The sequence below is a fragment of the Lolium rigidum genome, chromosome 6 (assembly GCF_022539505.1).
Source record: "Lolium rigidum isolate FL_2022 chromosome 6, APGP_CSIRO_Lrig_0.1, whole genome shotgun sequence".
Lineage (NCBI taxonomy): Eukaryota > Viridiplantae > Streptophyta > Magnoliopsida > Poales > Poaceae > Lolium > Lolium rigidum.
The window spans coordinates 240,225,122-240,252,298 of record NC_061513.1 but is presented as its reverse complement, the minus strand read 5'-3'; the positions used below and the strand labels follow the sequence as shown (position 1 = coordinate 240,252,298).

The 27,177-nt window shown below is 44.8% G+C and overlaps 5 protein-coding genes across 7 annotated transcripts; 2 read left to right on the top strand and 3 right to left on the bottom strand.

The window, feature by feature from the left end:
* Positions 1-892: 892 nt before the first annotated feature.
* LOC124660958 (probable transcription factor GLK2) lies at positions 893-6,730 on the top strand. 2 transcript variants are annotated; one of them, XM_047198811.1, is made up of 6 exons: positions 893-1,946; positions 3,097-3,240; positions 5,206-5,589; positions 5,731-5,808; positions 5,915-6,052; positions 6,226-6,730. In XM_047198811.1, the coding sequence occupies exons 1-6, from the start codon at positions 1,374-1,376 to the stop codon at positions 6,403-6,405; spliced, it is 1,497 nt and encodes a 498-aa protein (XP_047054767.1). In that variant the 5' UTR covers positions 893-1,373; the 3' UTR covers positions 6,406-6,730. The 2 variants fall into 2 exon arrangements, with proteins under 2 accessions (XP_047054767.1, XP_047054766.1); XM_047198810.1 differs by having other exon boundaries at positions 894-1,952.
* A 495-nt stretch (positions 6,731-7,225) lies between these two features.
* On the bottom strand, positions 7,226-15,278 carry LOC124665808 (DDB1- and CUL4-associated factor 13). Its single transcript, XM_047203182.1, has 17 exons — positions 15,149-15,278; positions 14,543-14,632; positions 14,347-14,458; positions 13,296-13,323; positions 13,105-13,203; positions 12,650-12,719; positions 12,533-12,567; positions 12,370-12,444; positions 12,194-12,289; positions 11,969-12,032; positions 10,539-10,592; positions 10,261-10,346; positions 9,767-9,827; positions 9,607-9,671; positions 8,856-8,961; positions 7,725-7,813; positions 7,226-7,611 (listed from the first exon to the last, which is right to left on the bottom strand). Exons 1-17 carry the CDS (start codon positions 15,212-15,214, stop codon positions 7,449-7,451), a joined length of 1,359 nt encoding a protein of 452 aa, XP_047059138.1. The 5' UTR covers positions 15,215-15,278; the 3' UTR covers positions 7,226-7,448.
* Positions 15,279-15,609: 331 nt separating this feature from the next.
* On the top strand, positions 15,610-17,794 carry LOC124665068 (protein NUCLEAR FUSION DEFECTIVE 6, mitochondrial-like). 2 transcript variants are annotated; one of them, XM_047202471.1, is made up of 4 exons: positions 15,610-15,743; positions 15,828-15,949; positions 16,439-16,482; positions 17,546-17,794. In XM_047202471.1, the coding sequence occupies exons 1-3, from the start codon at positions 15,610-15,612 to the stop codon at positions 16,456-16,458; spliced, it is 276 nt and encodes a 91-aa protein (XP_047058427.1). In that variant the 3' UTR covers positions 16,459-16,482; positions 17,546-17,794. The 2 variants fall into 2 exon arrangements, with proteins under 2 accessions (XP_047058427.1, XP_047058428.1); XM_047202472.1 differs by lacking the exon at positions 16,439-16,482.
* Positions 17,795-18,049: 255 nt separating this feature from the next.
* On the bottom strand, positions 18,050-20,638 carry LOC124663860 (probable metal-nicotianamine transporter YSL1). Its single transcript, XM_047201510.1, has 5 exons — positions 20,242-20,638; positions 19,996-20,159; positions 19,734-19,831; positions 19,302-19,623; positions 18,050-19,189 (listed from the first exon to the last, which is right to left on the bottom strand). Exons 1-5 carry the CDS (start codon positions 20,636-20,638, stop codon positions 18,050-18,052), a joined length of 2,121 nt encoding a protein of 706 aa, XP_047057466.1.
* A 261-nt stretch (positions 20,639-20,899) lies between these two features.
* Positions 20,900-23,192, bottom strand: LOC124665067 (uncharacterized protein At4g28440-like). Its single transcript, XM_047202470.1, has 2 exons — positions 22,878-23,192; positions 20,900-21,344 (listed from the first exon to the last, which is right to left on the bottom strand). Exons 1-2 carry the CDS (start codon positions 23,125-23,127, stop codon positions 21,157-21,159), a joined length of 438 nt encoding a protein of 145 aa, XP_047058426.1. The 5' UTR covers positions 23,128-23,192; the 3' UTR covers positions 20,900-21,156.
* Positions 23,193-27,177: the final 3,985 nt, after the last annotated feature.

Genomic DNA, 27,177 nt, shown 5'->3' with positions numbered 1-27,177 from the left:
CGCTGTTTCGGTGTGCTCTTCTTCTTTCACGTGTTGACTTTCTCTTCTCCCGTCACACGCGAGTGAGGGTGTTGTGAAGTGTATATGTGGATTGCCTAGCCTTTTCCATCAGTTCGGACTTTTGGTTCAAGTGGCTAGTGCATGAAGCTTAACAGCTTTAACTCCGATTACATAATAACTATGTCGTTATTTGTTCATGTGGTTCAATGCTTGATTCAAGGATTCCAATAACAATTGTAGGCTTAGGCATTTAGCCTTCTTTGTGTGGTCAGTTTTTTCGAAATCAATAGATTAAACACTGTCAAATTCCTATGGATTATGGTGGGGACCGTGGAGCGAAGCAACCGATTTGTAGATGATCACCGGTAACCTTTGTTTTGTTTCAGTTCTTTGTATCACATAGAGACATGCGTCGGCACTAAAACAAAATAGAACTTCTGCTGAAACGGGTCTACGGTAATCTTGAAACAATGTAACGGTTTCGGGGTAAACTGTGGCAGCAAATTTTTAGTGGTCAAAACTTAACAACTTTGGAGTAAATTGTGGCAGAATTTTTGAATTGGTAAACACCATCACAAATTTACTAATAAGGGTAAAAAAAGGTGAAATTCACTATCAAAGTAACCTGAACTTGAAACTCGCTTAGAAAATACTGTGACCGTACTTAACAATGATGAGCAAGCAATAAGTTATGTAGAATATAGGGGACGACAGATCGCCCAGCAAGCATATGCACAGCATGCAGAGAATTATTTTCTTTGGCAAGCTGGGCCGTCGGCAGGCCACTGAGTTATTGTAGTAAAACAGATAAACACTCGGAGTCCCTGCATAGTGTCATATGCTATACAAATCGCTGGCCGTCGTTGTACAATGTACAGAGCAGCGAGCGCGTGTGAGAGAGAGGAAACCCTATGACTATGAGAGAGAAAGAGAAGCGACAGGGAGAGCGAGAGAGACCCTATAAAGGAGGGGGAGAGAGAAATCTCAAGGAGGTTTGTGGTGGACGTGCGTCCTCCTCGCCTCTCTAATACTCCCAAATCACCACCAAACTAGCTAGTCCATCCCATTGCTCTCACCCTCCGTCTCTCTCTCCTCCCATCTTCCTATCCACTATACTCAGTCAGATCTCCATTGGAGAGAGCTCTCCAGCTTGCTGCTCATGCAGTGCTGCACTGGCAATCTTGCTCTCGCTCCAAGCCCAGCTTGAAAACCGAGTGACCTGCTACCCAGTTCATAGCTGTATCTACCTACGCTGCCATCGATCGTCAAGTCAGCTGAGATTTGTCCAGAGTGGTTTTTCATAGAGAGATTACTCCCGAGCAATTTGTTCCTCATCTCTGCCGATCTTGCGAGCTAAGTACGCCGAGACTGGGATGCTCGAGGTGGCCTCGCTGCAAAGCCCTAATCAGGGGGTCTTCGGCCTCGGCGACCACCACCACCATGTGGACGTCGGGTTCCCGGACGGCGTCGACGACGACTTCCTGCTGGACTACATCGACTTCAGCACCTGCGACGTGCCCTTCTTCCACGTGGACGACGACGGGGACATCCTCCCGGACCTCGAGGTCGACCCGACCGAGCTCCTCGCCGAGTTCGCCGACGAGCCGGCGACGCCGACGACGGGGCTGAACCCCGCGGCAGACGGCTGCGGAGCACACCATGGCGTCGACGAGGCGAAAACGGAATTACCGGCAGCGACGGACATGGAATTACCAGAAGGGAAGGTCGAGATCGAGACCAAGGGGCTGGAGGAGAAAGACGTGAAGCACATCAGCACGAGCAACAGCGTAGCAGCGGACGAGGTTCGGAGCGCGGTGACGACGGATGATTCTTCGGCGGCGGCCGGGTCCGAAGCCAAGTCGTGTGCGTCAGCGGAGGGGCACAGCAAGCGGACGTCGAAGCCTGCGTCCGTGGCGTCAGCCAAGAGCTCCCACGGCAGGCGGAAGGTGAAGGTATTGCCCGCATACTCGATCTCACGCTAGCCCTAGCTCCATACACGCATAGTTAAGCTTAATAAGCACATGAAAAAGGAAAGATAGATAATTCTCGAGTCAAAACTGCATATCACGATTCGAGCTAAGCGCAGCAGGTCACGCTTGTGCCAGTCTCGCGTTAACTCTGACATAATCTATCTCGCGGCGACATCACCTGCGAGATCCGACTGACGCGCGCAGGGAGGAAGGACAGGGAAGATCACGAGAGCCCTAGCTGTATCATAGAACAGCGATAGCGGCAGTACAGGCGCGGCGAATCAGCATCTCGTGATTGGTCGGCTCCATCGAATTAAGAGCTCGCCGGTCGACTTTGACATCCATCCATCAGCGCATCAGTCAGTCAGTCGGCGCGTGGGAGAGGTTTGCACCGAAATGTTCCTGCGCGGCAATGAATAGGGCGCGGAAATCCCCGTGCAGCCCATCTTTTTTCAGGCGATGGATAGGATAGGATGGATAGTAGATCTCGATCGATCGGCCGGGAAAGAGTCACGGGAAGAGCAGGGTTAACAGTGGCATACGCATACGCCCAACAGCAACAGCGTGTCGCTAGGCTAGCTCCGCTTTGCCGCTTTATTTCGGTGAAAGTTCACACACGAGCGTCTAGAGCTTATGTACAGTCTTGTTACGTGCGTACACACGCGCGCACCTGAGTCCTTGTCTATTACTAAGTCGATTTATACTTACATCTGAAGAATGTAAACATGTTTTCTTTGATCAATATTTGTGTCAAGTGGCAGATGACCAGGGATTTGGTTACCGAGGGAAATACCGCGGTTACCGGCCAATAGCCGGATTCTCCGGTCCCTCTGGTAAACGAGTTTATCGTGCGAAAAAAATCCCAGTTCATTTAAATTTGTTTTTAATTTGGGCTTGTTCCCCCTCCGCTATAACCCCATGCCCTAACTCATCAATTCGTCCAAATTTTTTTTGCTTCCTCATTTTCCAAAATATACATTCAAAATGTCTAGGCATTGTAGAGTTTAAAGTTCAAATTTTATTTGAGAATCTCGCCCGGTATTTGATCAGTAATCCCGCCCCCCTCCTAGATTTTTTCTTGTCGATACCCGAATCTTGCTGATGACAATGAATGGATTGATTGCAGGTGGACTGGACGCCGGAGCTGCACCGGCGGTTCGTGCAGGCGGTGGAGCAGCTGGGGCTGGACAAGGCGGTGCCGTCGCGGATCCTGGAGCTGATGGGCAACGAGTACCGCCTCACGCGCCACAACATCGCCAGCCACCTCCAGGTGCGCCTCTCACTTCACACTTCATCTTCTCCGCTTGAATCGGTCGAGTTTAAAATTCATACGATGCCTAGCAAAGGTAGCGCCAAGACACGGACACATGCACTGATCCTGCGTGCACGTACCCAGCCATGGACGGATCTCGCTACAGGGCACGCACAGTCAGATCAGGGCAACATATGTACGTCTGTAGCCCAGCCGTTGTCCAGGCATGGCATGGCAACTCACAGTTCCCCCGCGCGCGCGCTGTACATTACGTGCATTATTAGCGCATACATACACGCTGACATAGTACTGTACTACGCAAGCATGTGATCGATCGATCGATCATGTCCGTGAATCAGCGCGCGAGTCCTCATGCCCATGCACATGCATGCACGGAGGAAGAGACGGTAAAAGTGAAAGGGAGCGCGCGTTCAGAGAGGTACGCATAATGCATGCATGCCCTAGCCTTGGATATGAATAAATATTCCACTGGCCGAACCGTGCAACGGGGACGCGCCAAGCTGCTAGCGCAGCAGGGTGGGCGCTCACGCTCCGCTGCCCCCACGCCGGCCGAGATCAGGCCCCGGCGTTAGTCAGCGCGGCCGCGTGCCATGTCGGCCGGCCTCTGGCTGTGTTTAGCACCCGAGCGCTAGCGCAGCCAGTGCATGATATGAAGGTACCCTGCAGCCCGGTCCTGCCTAGATGCATGGCTATGCCTCGCATGGATTCTCGTGCGCGCTTTGGGCTTTGGCAGCATATGTACAACCATCTTTCCTTATAGGTGATTAGCGTTTGTAATTTATCTTTTAAAATCACTTGCACGTGGAAAAAAATTAATTATATGGCGTTGACATTGTATGACTACGAATATAGTACATGAATTCATGTTCCTTGCTCGCCTTCCAAGAATAGTGACAATTTTGAGAAATTGGAAGCTTGCATAGTTACATTGCCCTTGCCATCTGCATCCGCAGATGCATATATAGCTATATCTTGTTACAACTAGCCAACACTCAAAATGAAAGATGGTCTAGGTCTAATTAAAAAAAAAAAGTGTCACACGCCACACACGTAAATCAAACGTATATTGGCCTAATTAGAAGTGTGGCATGGTACACATAGAACCAATATTGAACCTACTTAAACAAAAAAAACCTCTCTCCATCTCATGAAACTTGTCTTAGATTTATCTAAGTATGTACATGCATCCAACTTTTTGCAAATCAGACAACTTTCATGGGATGGTCAGGACCTGTGTGCCGCATACACAGTCAGGAGTCTATGTGACGCATGTTGTCCAAACCGGGACATAAACTCTGCTTGGCGCGAATTTTCACCATCTCCTGGTGCAGTGTAAGTACGTTGTAGGATCACAGCCAGTCGAAACATAATTTATAGTGGCCATCCCAAATGAGGCCTACTCAATGTAGGTGTTCTCTTGTTATAATTGCAACACGATAAAACAGTTAAAAGGTGGACATTAATTTGAAATAAAATCAACGACTGGATAAAATGATCTATGTTTCATGTTAGTGTCTATCACTATAGCTATGAAATTAACGACTTGAGAAATTCTTATTTCTGAGTCGAAGATGACTTAGGCTTTATTTCTAAAGCAGATAAAATGAGCTATGTTTCATGGCAATTAAAAGCCTGTTTCCAGGAGTCGGAGATGACTTCCATTCAACTGAAAGATATGGATGTTGCACTTTATTTATGTTTGGTCTAACATTATATCATTATATTTGCCACCGAATAGTTCCAAAAGCTTATGCATCTCAAGTTTGTAGTTAATTTTGTGTATGTTCCACAATGCATGCTTGTTTCACTTAGAGTAGCAACTATGCAAACAATGTAGGATTAGCAAATCCATTTTGTTTTTGTAAGAGTGTAACAATGTTGCATTCTTAGTCGTCGATCACACAAAGATAATGCCGTTGCATTTAAAATTGAAATTAATGAGTTTGCATGCCTCAAGTGCAGAAGTACCGGTCGCACAGGAAGCACCTGATGGCTCGGGAGGCGGAGGCGGCGAGCTGGACGCACAAGCGGCAGATGTACGCGGCGGCCGGCGGGCCGAGGAAGGACGCAGCGGCGGGAGGCGCAACGTGGGTGGTGCCGACCATCGGGTTCCCGCCTCCGGGAGCGATGCCGCCCGCCCACGCTGCCGCGGCGATGGTGCACCATCCCGGGCACCCGCCGCCGTTCTGCCGGCCGCTGCATGTGTGGGGCCACCCCACCGGCGTCGACGCGCCGCCGCCGCAGCCGCCGTCCATGCTGCCCGTCTGGCCGCGCCACCTGGCGCCGCCGCCGGCGTGGGCCCACCAGCCGCCGGTGGACCCGGCGTACTGGCACCAGCAGTACAACGTGCGTATGCCACACTGCCCCCTAGGCTCGCTCTGAACTCGATCTCCTCTTATCGCGTTCACGTGACCCTCCCGATCTTGCTTTGCATGTTTTGGCGGTTTGCATGTGTAATAATCAGCTGGTTTACCGTCTTCTTCTCAGGCTGCGAGAAAATGGGGCCCACAGGCGGTGACTCAGGGAACGCCCTGCGCTCCGCCGCCGATGCCTCCGGCTGCCATGGTAAACTAAGCTTGTGCTGAACTTGATGAAATGGATTATGTATATGGTGATAGTAATAATATGTTAAGGTTGCTATAAGTTCTAACTGAAAGATGCTGCTCTGTAGTTGCAGAGGTTTGCTGCGCCGCCGATGCCAGGGATGATGCCGCATCCCATGTACAGACCGATCCTGCCGCCGCCGGCGTCACCGGCGCCGCAGAGTAATAAGGTCGCCGGCTTGCAGCTTCAGCTCGACGCCCACCCGGTATGTATTTGTGCACCGCTGATGGCTCCTGGCATACATCTTGAAGCTAGTTCAGTATAAAGTATTTCTGATCTTGAAGTCACAATACTGTACCCGTCGCCCTAGCTGCATGTGTTTCTCGCTAATTTGTTTCTGTTGATTGCTAACTCTGCTGCACGGATGCATGGATGCAGTCCAAGGAGAGCATCGACGCAGCCATCGGAGACGTTTTAGTGAAGCCATGGCTGCCGCTTCCCCTCGGGCTCAAGCCCCCGTCGCTCGACAGCGTCATGTCGGAGCTGCACAAGCAAGGCATACCCAAGATACCACCGGCGGCGGCGGCGGCGAAGACGAGCAGCGCCGCCGCCAGCTGAGCACGCGCCGGAGCTGCCCTTCTCTCAACCCGTCGACAACTCGTCCGTCTGCACGTCCGTACATGCGTATGATCGATCCGCGTGCGCGTGTAGACTAGTTATTAATAGTTTGATTAATAATGTATTATCGTGGGCGTGTATGAATATGCACTGGCATGACACTGATCTCTGGGTTTTTCCTCTCGTGTACGTGCGCGCTGTACGCCTACCTGAGAGTTGCGTGTATATTGTTGAGATGGAAGTATGGAACAACCTATATTATTGGACTGGTATAAATGAATAATAACCAAGGGTGCATGCACGCTCATTGCCCTGTGTAGATAAATACACTTGCATCATATTTCTCTAGACTATGAAACGTGAGAACCATATTATTGTACATATACACTGTAGGAAATTTGATTTTGCAGCAAGCATTACGATAATTTTTCTGAGATTGGTCTTCAGATAAATGTTATGATGCTTTTTTTTCGAACCAGGCTTCCCCAATATGTGTTTGCGTTGATAACAGAAATAACCGCCAACCTGATGCAATTGTGCTTTGCATCTTCTAGAAGTAGGAGATGATCAAAGAGAGGAAGATCCACTAGCCCGTTTCTGCAATTCACTTTTCATTCACTGGCCACAGTCGACGTAGAACATCGGACTTCACGGGTTCACTCAATTGTGTCCGCCACATGACCAGAACGTTAAATGTCACCATCTCGTCTAGGTAACACCCGACATGTAACAAGTGATGCTAGTGCATTGTAGGTGCTGTTGGCTGTCACAAGGGCATCCGAGGGGAATGAGACAGTACACACTGCAGACTTCACAGCGATTGAGAAAGGCATGTTGTGCATGCATTCTAAGTTTTTTGCATTTCCCAAATAATCTGCTACACACTGTAACAAGGTCTGCAAGTTAACAAAAACAAATTACAACACATAGAAGAGGCAGTCCAGCACCTTCCCGCCTTGCGCACCCTCAAGTTCTCAATTCAGCCTCCACAAAATAATGTGCCGGAATATCACTGTTTGGCCTCGCGATAGTCAGAACCACGCTTACTCGACTTCTTTGATGAGTCTTCTCTTCCTGAAGGGCTGCGAAGTCCTGCTGCCTGGGGCACTGTGTGCCCGCCTTCTATCTTCTTTGCGTTTTTCTGCTTCAATCATGGTGCGCCTTATGTTGCCTGCCTTGTAGATTGGCTTAGGCAAGTGCCTATGCCTGCAGTAACACAGCATTGGTACAATATCAGCAAAATCATGGTTGCAAACAAGGGTAAACGAAAACTAGATGATCCATAAAACTGAAGCATGTTCCCGTGACTAGTAGCTTACCTGACAATCCGCTTGATTTCCGGAAGGTGCTTATACCGCTCCTTGACAGCATCTAGATATTCTTGCTTTTTACGTTCCCTTGGAAGAATCTGCAGAACAAATTTGATGACAATCATGCACCACCCCAAAGACCTTAGTTAATAAGGCCTTCGAAACTCAAGCAGATGAAAATCCAAATAAAAACAAGGGTTAATTGGATATATGCCACTGTAATTTTCGGTTATTTGAGAAACACCATTGCAGTATTCAACTTTTGAAAAACACCATTGCAAATCTCTATACATTCCATAAATGTCATTATGCCCAGTTAAACAGACATACCCGATCGATATACATTCGTATTTATGTTGTACATACATATGGTGGGCCCCACCAGAATCTCTATACATTCCATAAATGCCATTGTGTTGTTCGTTAACCATACTCTAAGTTACTTTCCCCATGAGCCATGAAAGGAACAGGTAGGCGAATGGTCCGAGAGTAAGGCAAAGTTACCTTCATTAACCATTACCAAGTTCCAATCAGACAAGCAGTATGCCCCCCAACCTAGCTAAGTATTTCTTAACTCAAAATTGCAAGTTGAAAACAGACTGAAACAATCAGACAGAAAAGAATCAAGAATCTCTTTGCTGCCTTTGTCTAAGTGTAGCCCATACAGACTACCACCTAATGTCACCATTCTGAGATATAAAGACATCCTGGAACCTAAAACTGCTCCCAGATCGTTCAAGGCTATTTTCAGCAAGGTAGGGGTAACTGTAAATCATTGCAAAAACAGGGTACACCAATCAATTATGAACATGATAACGTGAAAGTTTGAAAATGAACTAGATTAATTCAAATATCACTTTCCAGATTGCTGGGTTAGCGGGTGATAGTCAGCAGTTGGCTGATAGACACCTTTTTTCATCCTAACATACGAGATACCAGAGCATGCACCATTGATATATTGGACAAATACTGGAAATAGTTTGCCCTTTTCATGAGCCTGAGATGTAGATAACTACTAACTGTGCCGTCTTGACTATCAATTATATGGACACATTTTCTATTGGTCATGGAACTGAAGGAAGCAACAAACATGCTGCGATGCAACAACTAGAAAACACCACATGGCGCTAGAAGACTTACAACTCCCAATTGTTCTGAAGCTTTGGACTTCCACAGTCGAAGATTTGTATCATCACTGCCAGAAACTAGATAAGTTCCATCATATGTGTATTTCACACAAAACACCCTGCAAAGATAAGGGTAAATTGGTTACAACAGAGCAGAATTTCCACAAAGCAAGGTATTAAAGAGAAACATGGGGTCTGAAATAAATAAGATAGCAAACTGCTTTACAGGCAAGGATTAAAAGTCGCTGGACTAGTCTAAGAGTCAATACTTGCGTTCCAACCGAAAACCTTGACTAGTCGACTGGACGGGCGACTAGTCCATGAGTGGACTCGGCTCGACTCGTCGACCCATATTCCTTATTTACAGGTAACCGAGAAATATAAATATGCACATGCAGGAAAACTGCTACATTGGTGGTGCTACTTTCAAGAACCATAGTTCAATTGCCATGCATCAGGTTGCAACCGACTCGTCCTCAAACATCTCAGCAGAGCAACATAATAAAATATAAAACTGGTTGAACTGAAAAGACTATACTGTCCCTTCGGGGACATTCGATAAAATTGGAACGATACAGGGAAAAGACTATACTGGGACCCTCGAAAGATAAATTCTGAATTGATCTACCCCTAAATCAATCTGGATAAGTAGGCTTGAGGGTGAAAATCTACGATACCACAAAACAAATAATCCCACCAACCGGAGGATAAAATAAAAATTGAGAACAAAGCAAGGAAGAACGGAAACAATTAATAGAACAAACCTTTGCATCCTCTTAGTATGGTATATCTCTCTGCTCTGATCACCGTTATAATTGAAGATGCGTACCTGCAAAAGCATTAACAAAACTCAACAATCAAAAAAGTCACCTAGACATGGTTCAAAAGTGAACTAGCTCTACGATTTAAAAAATTCACGCGTACCGTTCTATCGTAGGAACCAGTAACAAATTCCCGTCCTGTTGGTGAATAATCAATATCCATCCTGACGACACAATCCATGTTAGAATGAATTTCCAAAATCATGAAAGGCACAATCCAAAATCATTAAAGGAACAATGCATGTTGCCAATGAGCTCAATACAGAACTACATAGAATGATAGCTTTTAGGTGTACATCATATAATGTAGGAACTGCGAATCTCAGAAAGTTCAACGACGCTACAACGAAATAGCAACCCCATGAGAGAACAAGTACCAAAATACATATTGCAGTAACACTTTTTTGCTTCAATATATCATTGAACTGTCGCGTGATATTCATATTGACAAGATAAATGCATGGTGCTAGAACATGCACAAACATACAAATCTACATTGTATTTGACCATTTATTCTACTAAATGACTGACCACTGACCTTTGCAGAAATTTTTACTTAAGGGGACAGTAGAATTTTTATTTCCGAATAATACTTACACTGCTGAAACATGGCCCTTGTGAACAATCTTTGCTTCATTCAGCTTTCTAGCATCAAACGAGTAACAGTTTGTATCTTCATTTGCCTAGTAACAAAAAGCATCAAGAAGAAATTTCTTAACTGTTGAAAAGCTCAAATTTGATTCATATATTATTCATAAAGAAAAACTTCGACAACTATTTCCGATCTGAAATAATATCATATATCACAGTTCATTCATTATTAAAGTTGATAGATTAAGTGTATAACAAGAAAAAAATTGACATTTCAATCTTACAGCAGTAAAGTTCATGGGCTCCCTAGGGTTCCAGCATACTGAATTGCACCTTGTCTGCATAAGAAATAAAAAATACATTGATGTCTCCAACTATCCATACTAAAAGAAAACAATAAATATTCAGAGAGATTCCCCCAAATAAGTGTATAGATACATCCGAATCTGCGAGATTAAAATGGAACAGAGGGAGTATATGAGCATTTAAACAAGGTAGCTATTTGTAGGATGAACGATAACATGCAATTTTCAACATAACAAATATGGTTGACATTAAATTAATTACACTAGTTGGCAACAAATGGTGCAAAGTGTATATATTAGACATGGTTGACCTGATTAAAATGTTTAGCTTTAGGGATAATAAATTCCCAAACAGATGATAGGTTTAAGATTCTGGACTGGGTTCATCTAAACAAAGTTTTGTCTTGAATGGTTATACAAGAAGACTCTAATCAGCTGGCATGCTAGAGGATTGCAGAAAGAATAAATGTGGAGAGAGATGAATGTATTGAAAGATACTTATCTGAACTGTGCACACAAGAACACATATGGATATTGAAAGTCAAATTAATGTGGCCGCAGAACACATAATGGATAGATTCAGAAGGGCAAAGTTGCCACCAAAAAGATGTGTCAGAAGATTTTGAATGAGTTAACCACGAAAATGCCCCAGACCTATCATAAGTTAATCCATATGAAGTAACACATACTAAATCTTTTCTCCTTAAGAGTGAAAATATCAGTATGCTTCATAAGTGCACCATTCATTGTACTTTTTTTAAATGTACATCTAAGGACTTTGAGCTAGCCTAGTTTGCTATTTTTGTTGGGAATTAAGACCGCTAACCACCTCACTCCCAGTGGGAAAAAGAACACAGGATACACCTTTATCAGGAAATAGATTACTTTTTTTCAAGAAAACGCGGAGACTTTGCATTTCTTTTCATTGAACTGAAGAAGGGTACAAGCCTCCTAGGAGGTGATTACAGGAAATAGATTACTAGGAGATCACTCCAGAGTTCAGACCTATTTAAATGTGTGCATTTTCCACAATAGTTTGCAAAGGGTGTTGCAAAGAAGTCCACCCTAGTACAATTTTTCAGAATGTCTCGACAGGATCTTATATATTTTGGAATGAAGCATCAATGCAGCAGTGAACTGAAAATAGCATTCTCAAAGAGAAACGGAATATTTTTTGTCATTAATTGATCTTTCTCACCTATACATCATGTACCATTCAGTAATGAACAAATGCTGATGTATTTACAGCAGAGTATCAGAACGAGACAGTGGACAGTATGAGCCATTGTAAGTGCACTTTTAACCGTATATGTTTCATACATCAAACTGCATATGTTAGCATGCTCCAGGTGTCTGGTGAATTTTGAATATATTACAAGCATCCACTAATAAAATAGAACTCAACAAACCTTCATGATTAGCTTTCTAGCCGGGGATGACATGCGTAGGTCATAAAGAGTTAAACTCCGATCACTGAAAAATTAACACAATCCTATTTTAGTAGGAAAAGAAGTTTTAAGCTGAGCAGAATACAGCATTCACAATAGAAAATTAACATTGAGGACAATGAATGATAATTTCTAAAGAATAAGCAATAAAAGACAAAATATTTCGTTCAGAATCGCAAACATTACTTGGCTGATGTGATTAAAACATCCGGTTCTCCAGGATTAAACCGCACAGAATTTGCTGTATCGTTACCCCATGTGAAGCTATTTATTGGCTCTGACCTATACAAGTGAAATTGGGATTAGTGGTGATGGAGACAACAGACACAAGATGTTGGGGAAAAGGCTTTCAGATAGTATACCTGTTATGATCCCATATATCTACCTGAGCACCTACGGTTGCAAAAATAGTTCCATCCCACTGGTGGTCAACACCCCTACAATTATCAGAAGAGAAATGTTCCATTCAGCAAAGAAGAAGAGAAAAATCTGGGAGAAGTCAAGACAATGCAATAATGCTCTTACCAAAATGCATGCTTCCAGGTATAGACTGCTGACGGCTGTAAACCACATAAGTTAAGAAATGAGATGACATATAACATAGATAAAGCAGATAAATTAAAGCATCCATCCAATGCATACCTGAGAAGCATCTCCAATTGCATCATTAGTGTCCATCATCTTACGCATAGGATCTTTCCAGAGTCGAACACTGCAATCATAGATGGATAAGCGCATAGTAGATCAGGGAGACTGACACATAGTAAGGGTTTAACACGTCTCTCCTTGTGTACAGCATAAATCGGTATGTTACTAGAATTTCTCAACCTATAATCCTATATACAAATCAGTAGACTATTCTTGTTTGGTGGGGCTTACTTTTGTTGCAGCTTTAAGCTAAAGATAAAGCCCTACGCCAAAGACAAAGATTTGGTGCATAAAACTATTCCCGAGAAATAATGAAAATTAATCTCTAGATATAGAGCCACCCAATTGCAATACTTATGGCAGCGAGAGAACACGTATGGCATTTAATTGCATATCTTGAATCCATGTATAATAAGAAAAAATAAGTGACATCCACAATTGTAACTTACGTGCTGTCAACACCACAGGATATCAGAAGATCACCATCAGTAGAGGTTGCCAAACCTCTCACAGCACCCTTGTGACCAGGGAACTGGCAGATTGTCTTCCTGTTTTTGTTGTTGTACATGAAATTAAATTTACGATCACAAGTAATACTGAAATATTAAGAAGAGCTCAGTTGATATTGCATTACTCGTACCTTGCAGCAATGTCCCATAGTCGAATATCTGTGCATAAACAGAAAGTAAGGTTTACAACTTGAGGTACAAACTTAAACTTGATTAATAGATGATTTTTTAATTGCAAATATAAATAAATGGAGCGAAAACATCAGATTTATAATACAAGACAGGTTGAATACAAAAATAGTTCCAATATCACATACAGTGGCCATCAGACACGCTACAGAAAGGTAACGAGACAGGTGTTACTATGCAAAAAAAGGGGGGAGGCAGAAATTATAAAAAAAACTCTGAAACAGAGCAGAACTATATATTGACTACATACAGAACAAGAATAAGTCGGTGCCAGAACATACTAAAAATGTACTAACACAATTAGTAGTATCATGTTCAGTCACTCAAACTGATACTCTGTCCAGATCGTAGAAACATGTCATTTTGGGTTATGCAGTGAAACATTACAAATTGCCTATCAACAACCTCGTATCTTTAGATTGCACACATGCAAGCCGTGCCCATGTCCAAACTGACTAGTTATGTGAACTGAGGAGCAAAGCATTAGAACTTGTTGCTCTTAAATCCCATTTTAACCAAGTAAAATTAATCAATACTTAACTAAACATGTCCCAACAATCCAACTAGTGGTAACATCAATGTGTCTGCCAAGCCATTCACATGAAACCGTTAACTTTCCATAGGTAAAGTCCTGAGAATTCGTTATGAAACTTGCCATCATAAAGTTCAGAAAATGCACACAAGGCAATATTCCAGTTTTTACATGCATCCAAAGTGATATCATGTTGTGTATCAATTAATCACTACAGAAATGATAAATTCTAGTAAGTGGGCCAGCCATTACAAGTTAGTAACGAGATTCTAAATGTTCTTAGGCATCCAAGTTAGTAACTCCTGAGGTGCAAACTAAAAAGCAGAACAGCAACTGGCTGTGTGTTATACTTCACTGGCACTGATATCAGTTAGCTACTTCACTGAAGGAGCAAACAAAAACGCATAAAACACAATCTAGGAGACAAAAACAGCAAAGTGGTGCAGATTTGTGATAATTACCCCCATCCATTGAGCCAGAGAACATAGCTTTCAAATAATTGGGGTTCTTCGCCATGCACGAAACAGCATCAATGTGACCATCCATTGCCCCAACAAAGGGCTTGGCAAATATCTGAAGATGGGAGCAGCAAAGAATCAAATGAGAATATACAGTAAAGAGTACACAACAAATGCAAACAAGGAAGATGAGGCATACCTTCTCTAGCTTTGCAGCATTGAGGGCCCGAGTGTACTCGACCGCTTTCTCTTGGCTACGAAGCGCTGGATCATAATTGCGGAATACTTTCTGTTGGGAACAAAAAGTTGCAACAGAGATTTTCATTTATTGGCAAAAAAATGAAGCAATTGTAAGGCCAACGAAAGTGAGAACGCAATCTTTAGAAAGACCTTCAACCTACTAAACAACAGAGATAATAAATCAGTACCCGACCAAGCTAATTACAGCTACCAAATGATAACATGTTTACCCCCAAAGAAACTGAAATCTGCGAGACAGCTCCCGTGAGTATCAAACTGATTGACAAAAGTGAATTAGCAATTCCTCCGTTTTTGTTTTCGTTTTCATTCCAAAGAACTAACAATTTAACTGCATATATTGATATAAATACCAACAGCTGCAATTGCACGGAAACGCACTCCATGCTTCAGAAACAGTTCTTATCTCTTATCCTAGCATATCTACAGCGCGACCGTCTGAGTATACAGTACACTCGGCCGAACGCAAACAAACGAGTCCAAAGCTAAAACCTATCGAACCAGGAGCCTAATCAAACAGAAACGAAGAATGAATATGTTGCTTCACCTGCAGGTCCTGGCTACGCTCGCGCGTGAAATCCTCCGTCGAGCGCGATATCACCTTCACCCTCATCGCGACCGCCGATACCGCGAGGCAGGGCACTCAGCGAGGAGACGCGCGACGAATCCGTAGGCGCAGGCGATGGGCTAGGGTTTCGCGCCGTGCAAGCTTCTCCTTCTCTAAACCCTGGTTGCCACCGCCGCCGCCGCCCGTCGAGGGGAAACAAAAGGGAGAAGAGAGAAGGCTTCGAACCAAAAGGTCGGCGGGTTAGAGGGCTCCGGCTCGTAGAATCCACAGCTTTTAAGGGGCCCATTGGGCCCATTATGCACGGCCCATTACCCATTTGATGGGCTGCGCGGACTTATGAACGGGCCAGATTGATCCCATATGTTTGGAAATATTACAGCATTGCCACTCGAGCACAGGCTAGCCGGAAACCCATCTCCCCTCGAAGCAAGCCAGACACGATGGCCGCCGCCGCCGCCAGGTCGATGCTACGCTCGTCCGCTTCCCTTCTCCGCGCTGCTCCGGCGAGGGCCACCTCCTCTGCGGCGCGACCGTCCCTTCGTCGCGCGCTGGGTGCGCCCCCTCGGCTCCTCAGGTACGACCCCGACCAGCGGTAATAGGCCATTCCTGATGCCCCCCAGATATAGACTGATTGTGATTGGCGTCATTCGTTGTGCAGGTCGCCCGTCGAGGCGAGCTTCTGCGTAGAATCGCTGCTGCCGCTGCACAGCGCCACTGCTGCGGCGAGGATGACGTCTATGCTCGCGGTGCCTGGCCGAGGCCTCGGGTGGCTCACTGAAGGTGAAACTCAAACTACTCTCCTCTTCAAATGTGTATAGTCCATAGTACATGAGTTGCAAATGTGTACCTCGATATCGTTCATAAGTTATACGTAGTTTAATTTGAATCCAGGCTAACATTAGATTTGTGCTGATATGATTCAGTTGCCAATAGTGTCCTATTGTTCCCAACAACTCAGCTCAAGCTAAATGTCGTAGTAGCATTAACCTTTCATAGCTGATCCCGCTGCGTAGAAGAACATTGACTTGCACTAATTTAGTATTGGTTAACATTGGTCCAAACGCGTATAACGATCCCTCTGTATCATTCACCTCATTCATCGTCATCTGCATCCTACTGTATGCACTACATACATACATACATCTAAATGCATTCCACAATTCTCTCTGGCCATGTTTCCAGCATTTAGTTTCATGTTAACATCCATGTTTCTAGTTTGGTTGATGAAAGACACACGTTTTTCTGTTTTCCTTTTCATTCTTGTTGTAGGGCAAGATGAAACTAGATGAAGACCACCTGGGGAATGGGGAAAGGTGACCACTAAAATATCTCCACCATTTTCTTGAAATATTAGTGGATGCTATGTCACTTACAATCTTAGACAATTATTAAACCTTGTTCCAGTGTGTGTAAAAATGTTGTATTGAAATAACTCATTGTTAATAAACTATACCTTTGTTTGAGACTCTTCTACACCTTTTTAGAGCAAGTTTGGAGAAGAAGATAAAAACAGGTTATAAGAAAATACAAGAACTGGTAGAAAATTTTAGAACATAAAATTTAGGGTTGATGACTGTCCATTCTATTGGAAGATTTCGTACTACATACAGCTCTTAGTTCTGCTCTTAAGAATGAATATACTCGCTTAGTTACATGATTTAAAAACCATGCATTGGAGCAAAATGTAACAAATTGATGATTGGTGTTGCTAGTCATTCACATAAGAAATTATTTGAGAAATTTTACAGAATATGCATTGGGGAAGTATTGAGGAGAACGAACAAAGAAATAATGTCTAAGCTCTAAGAGGACTAGCTCGCTAAAGCTTCGCTGTCGCATTAACTCGTAGCAGCTCAGCAGCGGCGAATGTAGCGGTGGCAAGTTCTCAAGCTGCTGCAGCCATTATTTGGGCCACGGGCTATCATCTATAGCTTCCTGGCTGCCTGCTATCGATGTTTCATTAGCCATAGCTGAAGGGTTGTGTTTCCACCTAGCGTACTCTCTGGGCCCCCAAAAACACTAAAGCTCACCATTTTTTTAATACTAAATTGCAGGGTACTGTTTTTTGACATGGAGTATAAAGTATTACCAACGGATTTTTCCCATGGCTCAAAATTATAGATAGCTTCATTTGATACTGTAAGGAAAAAATATATGTGTGCCTCATCTGTTACTGGGAAAACTTAAATGGACAGGTTTAATCTCTTATATTCTTTTCTTTCAACATTGTATAGAAACTTAGAACTTTTGACATTTGGTTATGGCGTACTATAAAACACTCTGGAAAAAGTAACACTCTAGCATCAGTAATGTTTTTATATACTCTTCTTCAATTTGTATAACAGTTCTGATGAGTTACTATTTTGTTGATAACAGCCGAAATTGATGGCGTATGATGCTGACTTGCCAACAGAACCAGAAGATTACTAGTCTTTCAGAATGAGTTGACAGAGGAAGGAAGCATTTTTTTTCTGTATGTGAACTATGAAGAATTATTGAATAAATGATCTTAGATGTTGCTCAACTTCATTTTCTGTCTTCGGTAACCAGAATCATCATCCTTATTTGATGAGAATCGCACCAGCATGATCTGGTGATTAAAAAGTCCTTTCTATTTCTTGTACAGCTAGTGTGGTTAAGTGTCAAGTGCTATTTAATCCCTTGTATTCTACACTTGTCTATCCCATTCATCTCGTGTGGGAAACATCATTGATTCAATAATGCTCCTATAAATGCTGGAAAATATTTACACAGATAGAAAGGAAAAGAAGTATGCTAAGGCACTGTATTCACATGTCTTGAAGTGCACTACATAATAACTCTATAACAATATGATCTGAAACATTTACAAGCAGTTTCTGTAAGTACTAATCTGTATTATTACGAAGAAGTGGCCAGTTTGGGTATGAAATGATCCTGCATTTCCTCAGTCTGATAATTAGACAAGAACTTCATACAGATGGGTGGCTCGATTTGGAAAATTGAAAGTAATGCCGATGGCAATGCAAACAGTCCATCTCCGCAGATTAAACCTGATGCTACAACAACTGAAAGCATATTTGCACTTTTCTTGTTTGTTTTCTTCCAGATAACTAATAGTAGACTCCCCATGGCCATGTCTATTGCAATATTTGGTCCAATTAAGAATGGAATAGCCATAGCCATGGCGTTTGGAATGTAACTTTTTACCTTCCACTTCTTTGCTTTGGCTATTGCTGCCAGGCAATCCAAGAAAAATGCCCCAAAGAAGAAAGCTATACAGAACATCATGGAGTGTTTTGGAAGTATCTTGAGTCCTTTAACACTTAAAACTGCAAGCCCACGGTATGCGGTGGCCAAAGGAGCCGAGAAAACCGATCCAGCTTCTCCCAGATGCTCTTTGCCGACAAATTTTTCCAAGCACAGGAAGACAAGCGGATTGATCAAGCAACCAATCGAGGTTCCAATTGCTTGGCTTATGAACATGGACACTGGCGAGGTAAGTGTCAGGTATCCTGTCTTGAAGTCATGCATGAGCTCAGCGGCATTGCCAATAATCATCAACATGACACCGCAGGCAGCAAGACCGGCAATGGTGCCGCCAGCTGCTTCACCAACCCATGCCCCAACAATGAAGATAGCGAGCTTTCCGTAGACAGATGCGAGGGACCAGTCACACAGTCCAGAAGCATATGAATTGCAGAATGCCATGATGGGGGCGACAGCGTATAATAAGGCCACGTGGTAATATCTGATCTGTGGGAAGATTTGTGGAACAAAGATTGCTGAGACGGCTGAGAAGAAGATGTAGCCAGCAACCGCAACATAGTCCGGCAATCCTTCGTCCAGAAAGATTTTGTTTCTGCGACGATCATCATAGCTCAGAGATGTTTTCTCATCTGAATTTATGTCATCTGGTATGCTGGTACTGCCGAGACCCTGTCCCTGGCGATTCTTGTTGAAATGGTACGCGGCTCTTATGGTGATTGAACCCAGTTGGAACAGGCAATCCCCAAGCACCATCGCTATGCCCATGGGCACCTGTTTCATCGAAGCAGCAGATATGGTCAGTGAAAAGTGCAAAGAATGAAACATCTGATCAAGTGCCAAACTACCAACTACCGTGAACTGCGGACGAAGTTATGTTACTAACCTTGTATCCATTGATTCCCCTGAAATTTGTGGGTGAAGGATCGGTGTACCATTCCCCTTTCTTGCTCTGGAGGGCTGGCCATAAGAAAAACGAAGTGATGGCAGATGCGAAAAGCATCGAGAAATTTACCACGACCGGGCAGATCATGCCCACGCCGACCAGACTTGCGGAGAAGTCGAAGTAAAATTTCTGTTTATATGCCCTCAGTCCGAACATGGGGAAGTCTTGGAAGCCACACCCGCTTCCTCCGGTGTAGACCCACTGGAAGGACGCCCACATGAAGCTCCCAACCATGGCTTTGGTCATAGCGAGCACTTGCAACCTAATTAGGAGAAAGAGAGAAAAGAATGATGCCGGTTAAGCTTACTAATGGAATAGTATGGAAGCAGCAGTTTCTGACCAAACAGCTTACAAATGGCATAGTTATTTTACTTTGCTGTCGCAGCTCCCGCCGGTGTGTGGAAGCTGTTGACGATCCCGGCGATAGCTGAACCACTTGGATACATCAGTTTGTAGTCCAGTATCATGAGCTGCCAAACAATGACGAGATATCTTCAGATTCGATGAAAGACATGATTATCACGATGTCGAAGAAATGCGGCGAGTTTTGGCTACTGTCTAATAGATGATAACGAGAAACATCGATCAGGTATAGGTCATTTCTTCGTCAGAAATGGTTGAATTTTTTCCTCACCTTCCGTAATGGGAGAGTGCAGAACAAGCTGGCGTAGCTGACGAGGCCGAGGAAAGCCATGACCTTCCCCGTGTGCAGCTCGTACACGTCCCGGCCGGTGCCTGTCCCGCCGGTTGATTTCGCCACCGTCTCGGTCATCGCAAGCAGATACGTCGAGAAGCCACCTGCAAAATCACGACCAGCAAACTGAGAAAAGCTCAGCGAAAAGTTCCTGGAAATGGCAATGGGAGAATCGCGTGGCTGTACCGTAGAAGGAGAGCGTGGCGCAGGAGATGATGCACGTCTGGAGGACGACGTTTTCCTGCCTGGTGAAGGGCTGGGAGGCGACGCCGAACCGAGCAAGCAGACGCGTCCACGATTTGATGACAAAGAAGCCCAGGAGGCTCGCCACGATGTTGAACGCCGGACCAACGCCTGCGGTCAGGCCGATTCGCATCGACATGAAGGTGAGCACGGTGCCCAGCACCACGCTCGCCACCACCGACCGTGCCGTGACCTGCTGCCACCACGGCGGAGGCGTCTGCCCCGCGAAGGCCACCTCCACCGACGGCTGCTCGTCATCATCATCCTTTCTCGCGGCGTCGAAATCTGCTGCATTTTCTGCCTCCGCCGACTGCAGATGCTCGCCGGCGACGGCTGCCATGTTTGTGTGAGGGGTATTATTCCCAGCCGCGAGTTTTGAGCACGTTTGCCAAAAGTGTTGGCCCTGGTAGGCCTTGCCTTTTTAACTGTCGCCAACTTTAGCATTGCTTTTTATAGGCACAATATGCCTGGAACATAGACTTGACAGGCACAGGGTTTGTATTGTTTCAGCAGAAAATTTCTGTTTTAGCAGTTTCAACCAAAGATTGTTGTAGACACAGGGATATGCATCAACAAAATAACAGAAAGTAACAACCGTGACTTAGGAAATTAATTCCATTGATCTCCAGAACTCAGGTGCATCGTAGAGCCACGCTGAGCTTGTTCGATTACATTAACACAAGCAGTGCCAAGAGGAATCACAATCAGTAGATAGCTCAGTTTAATCCATCGAACATTCTAACTTTAGCGATACAATCTTGACCTTATCGACTACCATCATATGAAATAAGCAAGCTTAGCAAAGGCTTCATAGTACTTCACTTTTATGGCAGGAAATGGGCTGGGAAACTTCCACAATTACTCGGCCACGTTAACCAATTCATACTCTACTTGTGACAAGTTGTTCTCCTCGTTCACTGTAAAGCTGGCGGGTTCTGCAGACTCCACCCGTCCCCACTTGTCCACAGCAAGCCTCATTGAACTTTTGAACATGTCAATTTTAGCATTGCGCAAGATCGCCGTGGCACCAGGCTTCAACAGGTCAACTGCATAAGGAGAGTAAACATACTATCAGTCCATGGCATCATCAAATATATCATGAACCTTGTACAATGATCATGGACCAATATCGTACATGCATCATCAAATCATGTACGTACAATGATTAGATGCAACCAAATAATACATTCAAGATCTGAACAATGGCATGACCAAAACTCCTAGCATATTTGTCAAGGCAAGAAATAAATAGTAGTACGGCTGCTACTTTCTGACTATGCAATTAACCAAGTGAACTATCACTATTTCCCTTCAATTTATAAGCATCCAAGTCCCTTAAACATGCATAGCCAGCATTGCAAACAGACAAGTATAAGATCAAAGGACAAAAGAAGTGCATTATTCATATGGTATGTAAGATGTTTTCATGCATGCATCGGTAAATTAATAGCTCAAGTAGACACTGAAAATAATTAACAAATATTACAATCATCCAAAGAAACTTAGGGAGCCTGTAGCTCCAAATAGAATGCCCTCATCTGGATACAAAGAAAACAATATAACAAAACCAAGAGTATCATGCTGCTTTGGAATAATACTAAATATGAACTCAAGCAGATAGCACACAAAACAGCAGAAACTTCTGCTTAAGTGTAACATTTTTTTCTTACCTACTTTCATATTTATAATTAATCCGGGATAAAATCGCCATGCCAATTTTGCATAAAGGCCAGCAAAGGCTGGTTGTTTTCATCATAAGATACCTGTTGATCCTTCCAGTTTGTTAATTTATCAAATGCTATTGGATCAATTAATAGGCAGATGCTGATAGTGCACTATGAAGATAAGGCCAGCTTGGGAGCTTGGCTATGTTTGCCACCCGTGTCAGTTTACGCGTGTGTGTGTGTGTCAGTGTAAAAGGAAACCAGCAATTTTAATCGAGACCTTCAGTGGTGCGTCAAAATTTTCAGACAAATGGGTCAGTAAACGATCCACAACGGATCATAAAACAGCGAACCAAGCATGCTTACTGACATCTGTCGAAAATTTTCGAGGAGTTGGAAATCACACCAATTTTGGGCCAATAAACGACCAACCAAGCGGGCCCTAAATGTTACTGGTTCTGTCAGCTGGTGCAGAAAGTGCTCTCTAGGCCAAGGATCAGGGCATGGTCAGCTCTCAGCTGGTTGACTGGATTTGGTTAGTTCGAGATTCTAATGATTGGGCCTGCTCTCCAAAACAATGCAACTTATGGGTGCCTCGTAATGGAAATCGTCTAAACAAATTGCAATGCCAACAATCAGGTTCACTGGATAGCCATCTAACCATATAACAGATAACTTGGACTGTAAAAGGAAGTGGCTTCGAGACCCCTTGAGATAGAAAGGAGATATATACGCCCTCTTATCCTGTCGTCGCCACTATTAAGCTACACAAAATTATCACCCGCAAAAAAATTAGCTACTGGAGATTATCATCTACGAATCCAAACAGATCAGCGCACGAATACCGGTTCCTAACAAATCTATCATAAAGCAGCAACCGATGCCAACAACGCTAAGGAGCGGCGACGCAATCACCTTGCTCGTTGCGGGCGGTGAAGATGATGGAGCCAGTCTCGTCGCCGACGACGCACTCCGCGATGCGGGGCATGCGGGCGGACGATGAGGTGGGGGCGCCGGGGCGCACGCGGCCCGGGACGGGGTTGGCGCTGACGACCTTGACGAGCAGGTTGTGGCCGTTGGTGCCCGGCTTGAGCCCGTCCACCTTGATGAAGATGGGCTTCCTGAGCGCCGGCTTCTCGCCGCCCTGCGCCGCCGGTGTCGACATGGCCGCCGGATCGAGTAGGGTGCGCGTGGGGTTTGCGGGGGTGGTTAGGAAACCCTAGAGTTGGGGTGGGGACTGCTGGAGTGTTGGACGGGACGAGGGCGAGACGTGTTGTAGTGCGGGCTTTGGGTCGTCGTCAGCATTGGGCCTGGTCGTTGCAAATGGGCTCCGGCCTCATACTCTAGGTGACCCGACGAGCGGCGATGCTGCCCGGGTTAGGTTTGCGCAAAACCTATTTGCCGCCCATAAACGTGTCCTACTCACAAGTCACTAGTGGCATTGTCGGTTACGCTAGGGCTCCCTCTCGTCTCCGGCGATTGCAGAGGTTTCTAGATCTCTCCACAAGATTTTGGTGGCGGCGAGCACCTCTCCACTACCTCTTTCTCTCTGTCGGCTTTCCTCCCCCATTACCACGAGTCCCTTCTGCCTCGCGGTTTCGTCTCTCCCACGTGAGTTCGGGGCGACTAAGGGGTAGATCTAGTCTGTTGAGATACATATCCTTGCATATCCGGATGTGTATCTTCTGTAGTTATGTATAGCGATACATATCTTTGTATTTATTATTGGGTCCGTCTCCTTCCTTGTATAATCGAGGACGTGGCCTATATATGTAACGCCATATGCACCCAATCAATACATTGTGAGTTGCATCCCTTTCTACATGGTATCAGACACCTACCGTTCCTAACCTAGCAGCCGCGCCCCTCTCTCCCCGCGCGCGCCGCCCCACCATCCAACCCTAGCGCTGCCGCCCTTGTGCTGCCGCTGCGTGTGCTCCTCCTCACGCCGCGCCGCCGCCGCACCTACGCGCCCGCCGCCGCGCCTCCCTCCCCAACCCCGCGCCGTCGCCGTCCCCTGCGAGCGCGTCGTCATGTCGTCGGTCTCCAACGGCAGCAACCCCTTCGCCTACAACCCATGGACGGGGGTCATCTACGTGTAACATCTCAAATTTCAATAAAAGAGAGAAACAAAGATTCCAGAGAGCAAAATTTCAAGCCAACAAAAACTTTTTAAAATGCATATAGTACCATGCATAGGACTTGCGCATTTGAGTGATATGTCATGATGATTGTTATTACTTGTTTTTGATATGCTCTAAAACCCTAAGGTGATCATATGAAGATCACCAACCAAATAAATCAAAGAGGAAGAAATTCCAATAAATGAAAAACCCTAAAAACCCTAACATATGTCCTATGGCATTTTTATAAAATTTGACTCTAGACCTATTTGGTCTTCACCATTAGTGAATAATGTTATTAAACACTTATTACAACTTTTGGAATCAAACAATCACAATTCAAATGAAATTCAAACACAAATCTAGCTCACATATGATATTGGTCAAAAGTGACAATTATAGTCTGGTCACTACTTTGAGCCTTTGCCATTCAATTTTCTCAAACCAAATCTGGTTAACTCTTTGCACCATTTCAAAGTCAACATCAACGTGAACAACTTTGGTAAAGATCACCATGCCAAAATCATCTTTGATCATGAGCCATGCTCATCCAAATTCACAACTTTATAACATATGCAACATTCTACACTTAGCCATTTTTTGCCAATTCTTGAATTCTAATTTTTCCACCACCACCTCAAATCACCTCTGGTCAAATACAACTTATATCAACACTCACTTTTCAAAAAGATTCACCATTTGAATATTTTCGAATTTGGATATTTTTGCAAATTGCAAATTCGGGCACTATTTGCAACTATTGCAAATAGTGAATCTACCTCACCTAAACTACCCTAACCTACACCATTATGTTCCCTAGTCCCCTAAAACCCTAAGTGATGCACAGTAGTGCTAAGGAGAGGAGGAGAGCAGCTAGGGCATGGCCATGCCGGCCATGTCGCCGAGCCCGACCACCTCCCTCTCTCCCCTTGCAACCCTGCCCTGGCCACTTCGCCACCGTGCGCCACCGCATCGCCTAGCCCTCCCTAGCACCGCCATGGTCAAGCTCGAGCACGAAAGCGGCCGGACGACGCGCGCCCAGCACACGCCCTGGACGCCGCTCGTGTCGCGCGCATGCACGCCACGGACACGCCCAATACACGCGCCGCGCCACCACCTCGCCCTCGCCATGGACCCGCTCTGGACGCCTTGAGCATCCTCACGCCACATGGACGCCGCCAGACACGCGCACAGTCCAGACCCGTGCCCGCCGCCGCCGGGGACGGTGACAAGATCCCGCCACCGCCGCGACCTGCCTGGAAGAAACGCGACCCAACCAGGCCCTCCCCGACCAAGCTGTCGCCGCCATTCGCCTCGCCTGGACACGTAGAACACCCCTACACCCTCGCCTAGCTCGACCCGTCGCCGGAGAAGCCGCGCCATGGTCGCCCGCATCATCGCCCCACGCACCCATGCGCCGCTATAAAAGGAGCACTCCCCTTGATGATCCAAGCACACCACCGCACTCCCCACCTCTCACTGCCTCTCAACCACCTCACCACTCTCTCGATTCACACCGGAGCAAGGCCAATCGGGAGCTCGCTGCCGCGGAAGCTCTGCAGCAATCGCCGGCGAACCAGTCCACCTCAGGCAACGCCACCGGTACCTGGAGCTCCGCCGTCGTCCACATCTACTCCAAGCATACTGCCATACCTCGCTGGAGCACTGGTTAGCCCGCCGACCCCCTACCTGAGCCGCCGGTGAACTCCTCTCTCGCCGGCGGGACGATGAACTCGAGCCGTTAGATCTAGTTCTAATCCTACGCCCCACATTGAAACTTACCGCTTCGGTGACGCCGAGTCGGCCGACGCGCGGACCCCACCCTCGTCGGCACGCCGCGCGTCTCGTGGACCGTGGTTGGGCTGGACCGGGTTGGTTTGGGCCGATTTTCAAATCTTTCAGCCCAACTAGTTTCCCGCCGGCTCGTTGATTCAAATCCAGCTTTAAATAATTGCAAATGAATTTCAATACTGCTGCCACTTTGAAATTCAATAGATTCAAATTGGCTAAACCAAATTTGATGAACTATATATTGTTGGAAAGTTATTGAAATTGTCTATCAAATGCCACTGGTCCCATGACCAGATTCTTTGTAGAATTAATGTGATAAAAATAACAAGGCAGGGACTTTTCCCTATTCAAATAATTCTTAAAAATCAACCAAAATAGATATTAAGTTAATTCCAACTCTAATAGCTCACATTTGACTTACACTAATTGTTTCTGCAAGAAAATGGTGTGGTCACTTTGCATGATCATGCCATAGTTTAATTAATGGATGATATGGCTAGTTTAACTAGTTGATATTGTCCAAAACTATTAGAGTAAATTGTGTGAAGTGTTATACTTCATTTAAACTTGTCTCACATGCATTCATGGGATGTTTGTACCTCTGGTCCAAACTCTCTTATATGAATTGCTTGAGATTTAAATCATATGTAGTGTTATTAAAATGGTATGAGGTGATCTACCTCATTTAAATCATTTTCTCAAATGATGATAACGAATGGTTGACTTAGGTCAATACAAATTCATGTATGATTGTTTGAGAAATTAAATCTTAAGAAGATTTCAATGAGAGGAAATTATTTCTCAAGAACAACATGGAAACTATCATTTACATATATAATGAGAGGAAATTATTTTTCCTAAAGCAACACAACCAATGCACCCTAATTGATTTACTTGTGTGTTTAGAATAGTTGTGTGCATATATGTGATGTTTGGAATAGCCATTGAATTAGTGAGTGATTATACTCGTATTCAAATTTAGACGCTAGCACCGGAGAATACCAAGAGGAGGAGGAATTCTATCAAGAGGAGGAGGAGCCCCTTGAGAACTATCAAGGCAAGCTAATATTCTTGCAAAGTGCAAAGCCCCTTGGGGCATGGCACCATGACTCTTACCTTTTCTTACACAAGCCTATCCCAAGTTTTTACTTTACAAGCTTTTACGTGTTTTCTCAATAAGTTACTTTTATAGTTAACTTTGGTCAAAGTACAAGTTGGTTACTAGAGTAGTGAAGTAGTTTCCATCAAGCAAAGCAAGATAGCACCCCTCATGGATTAGAGCTAGTGCTAATGAATTAAAA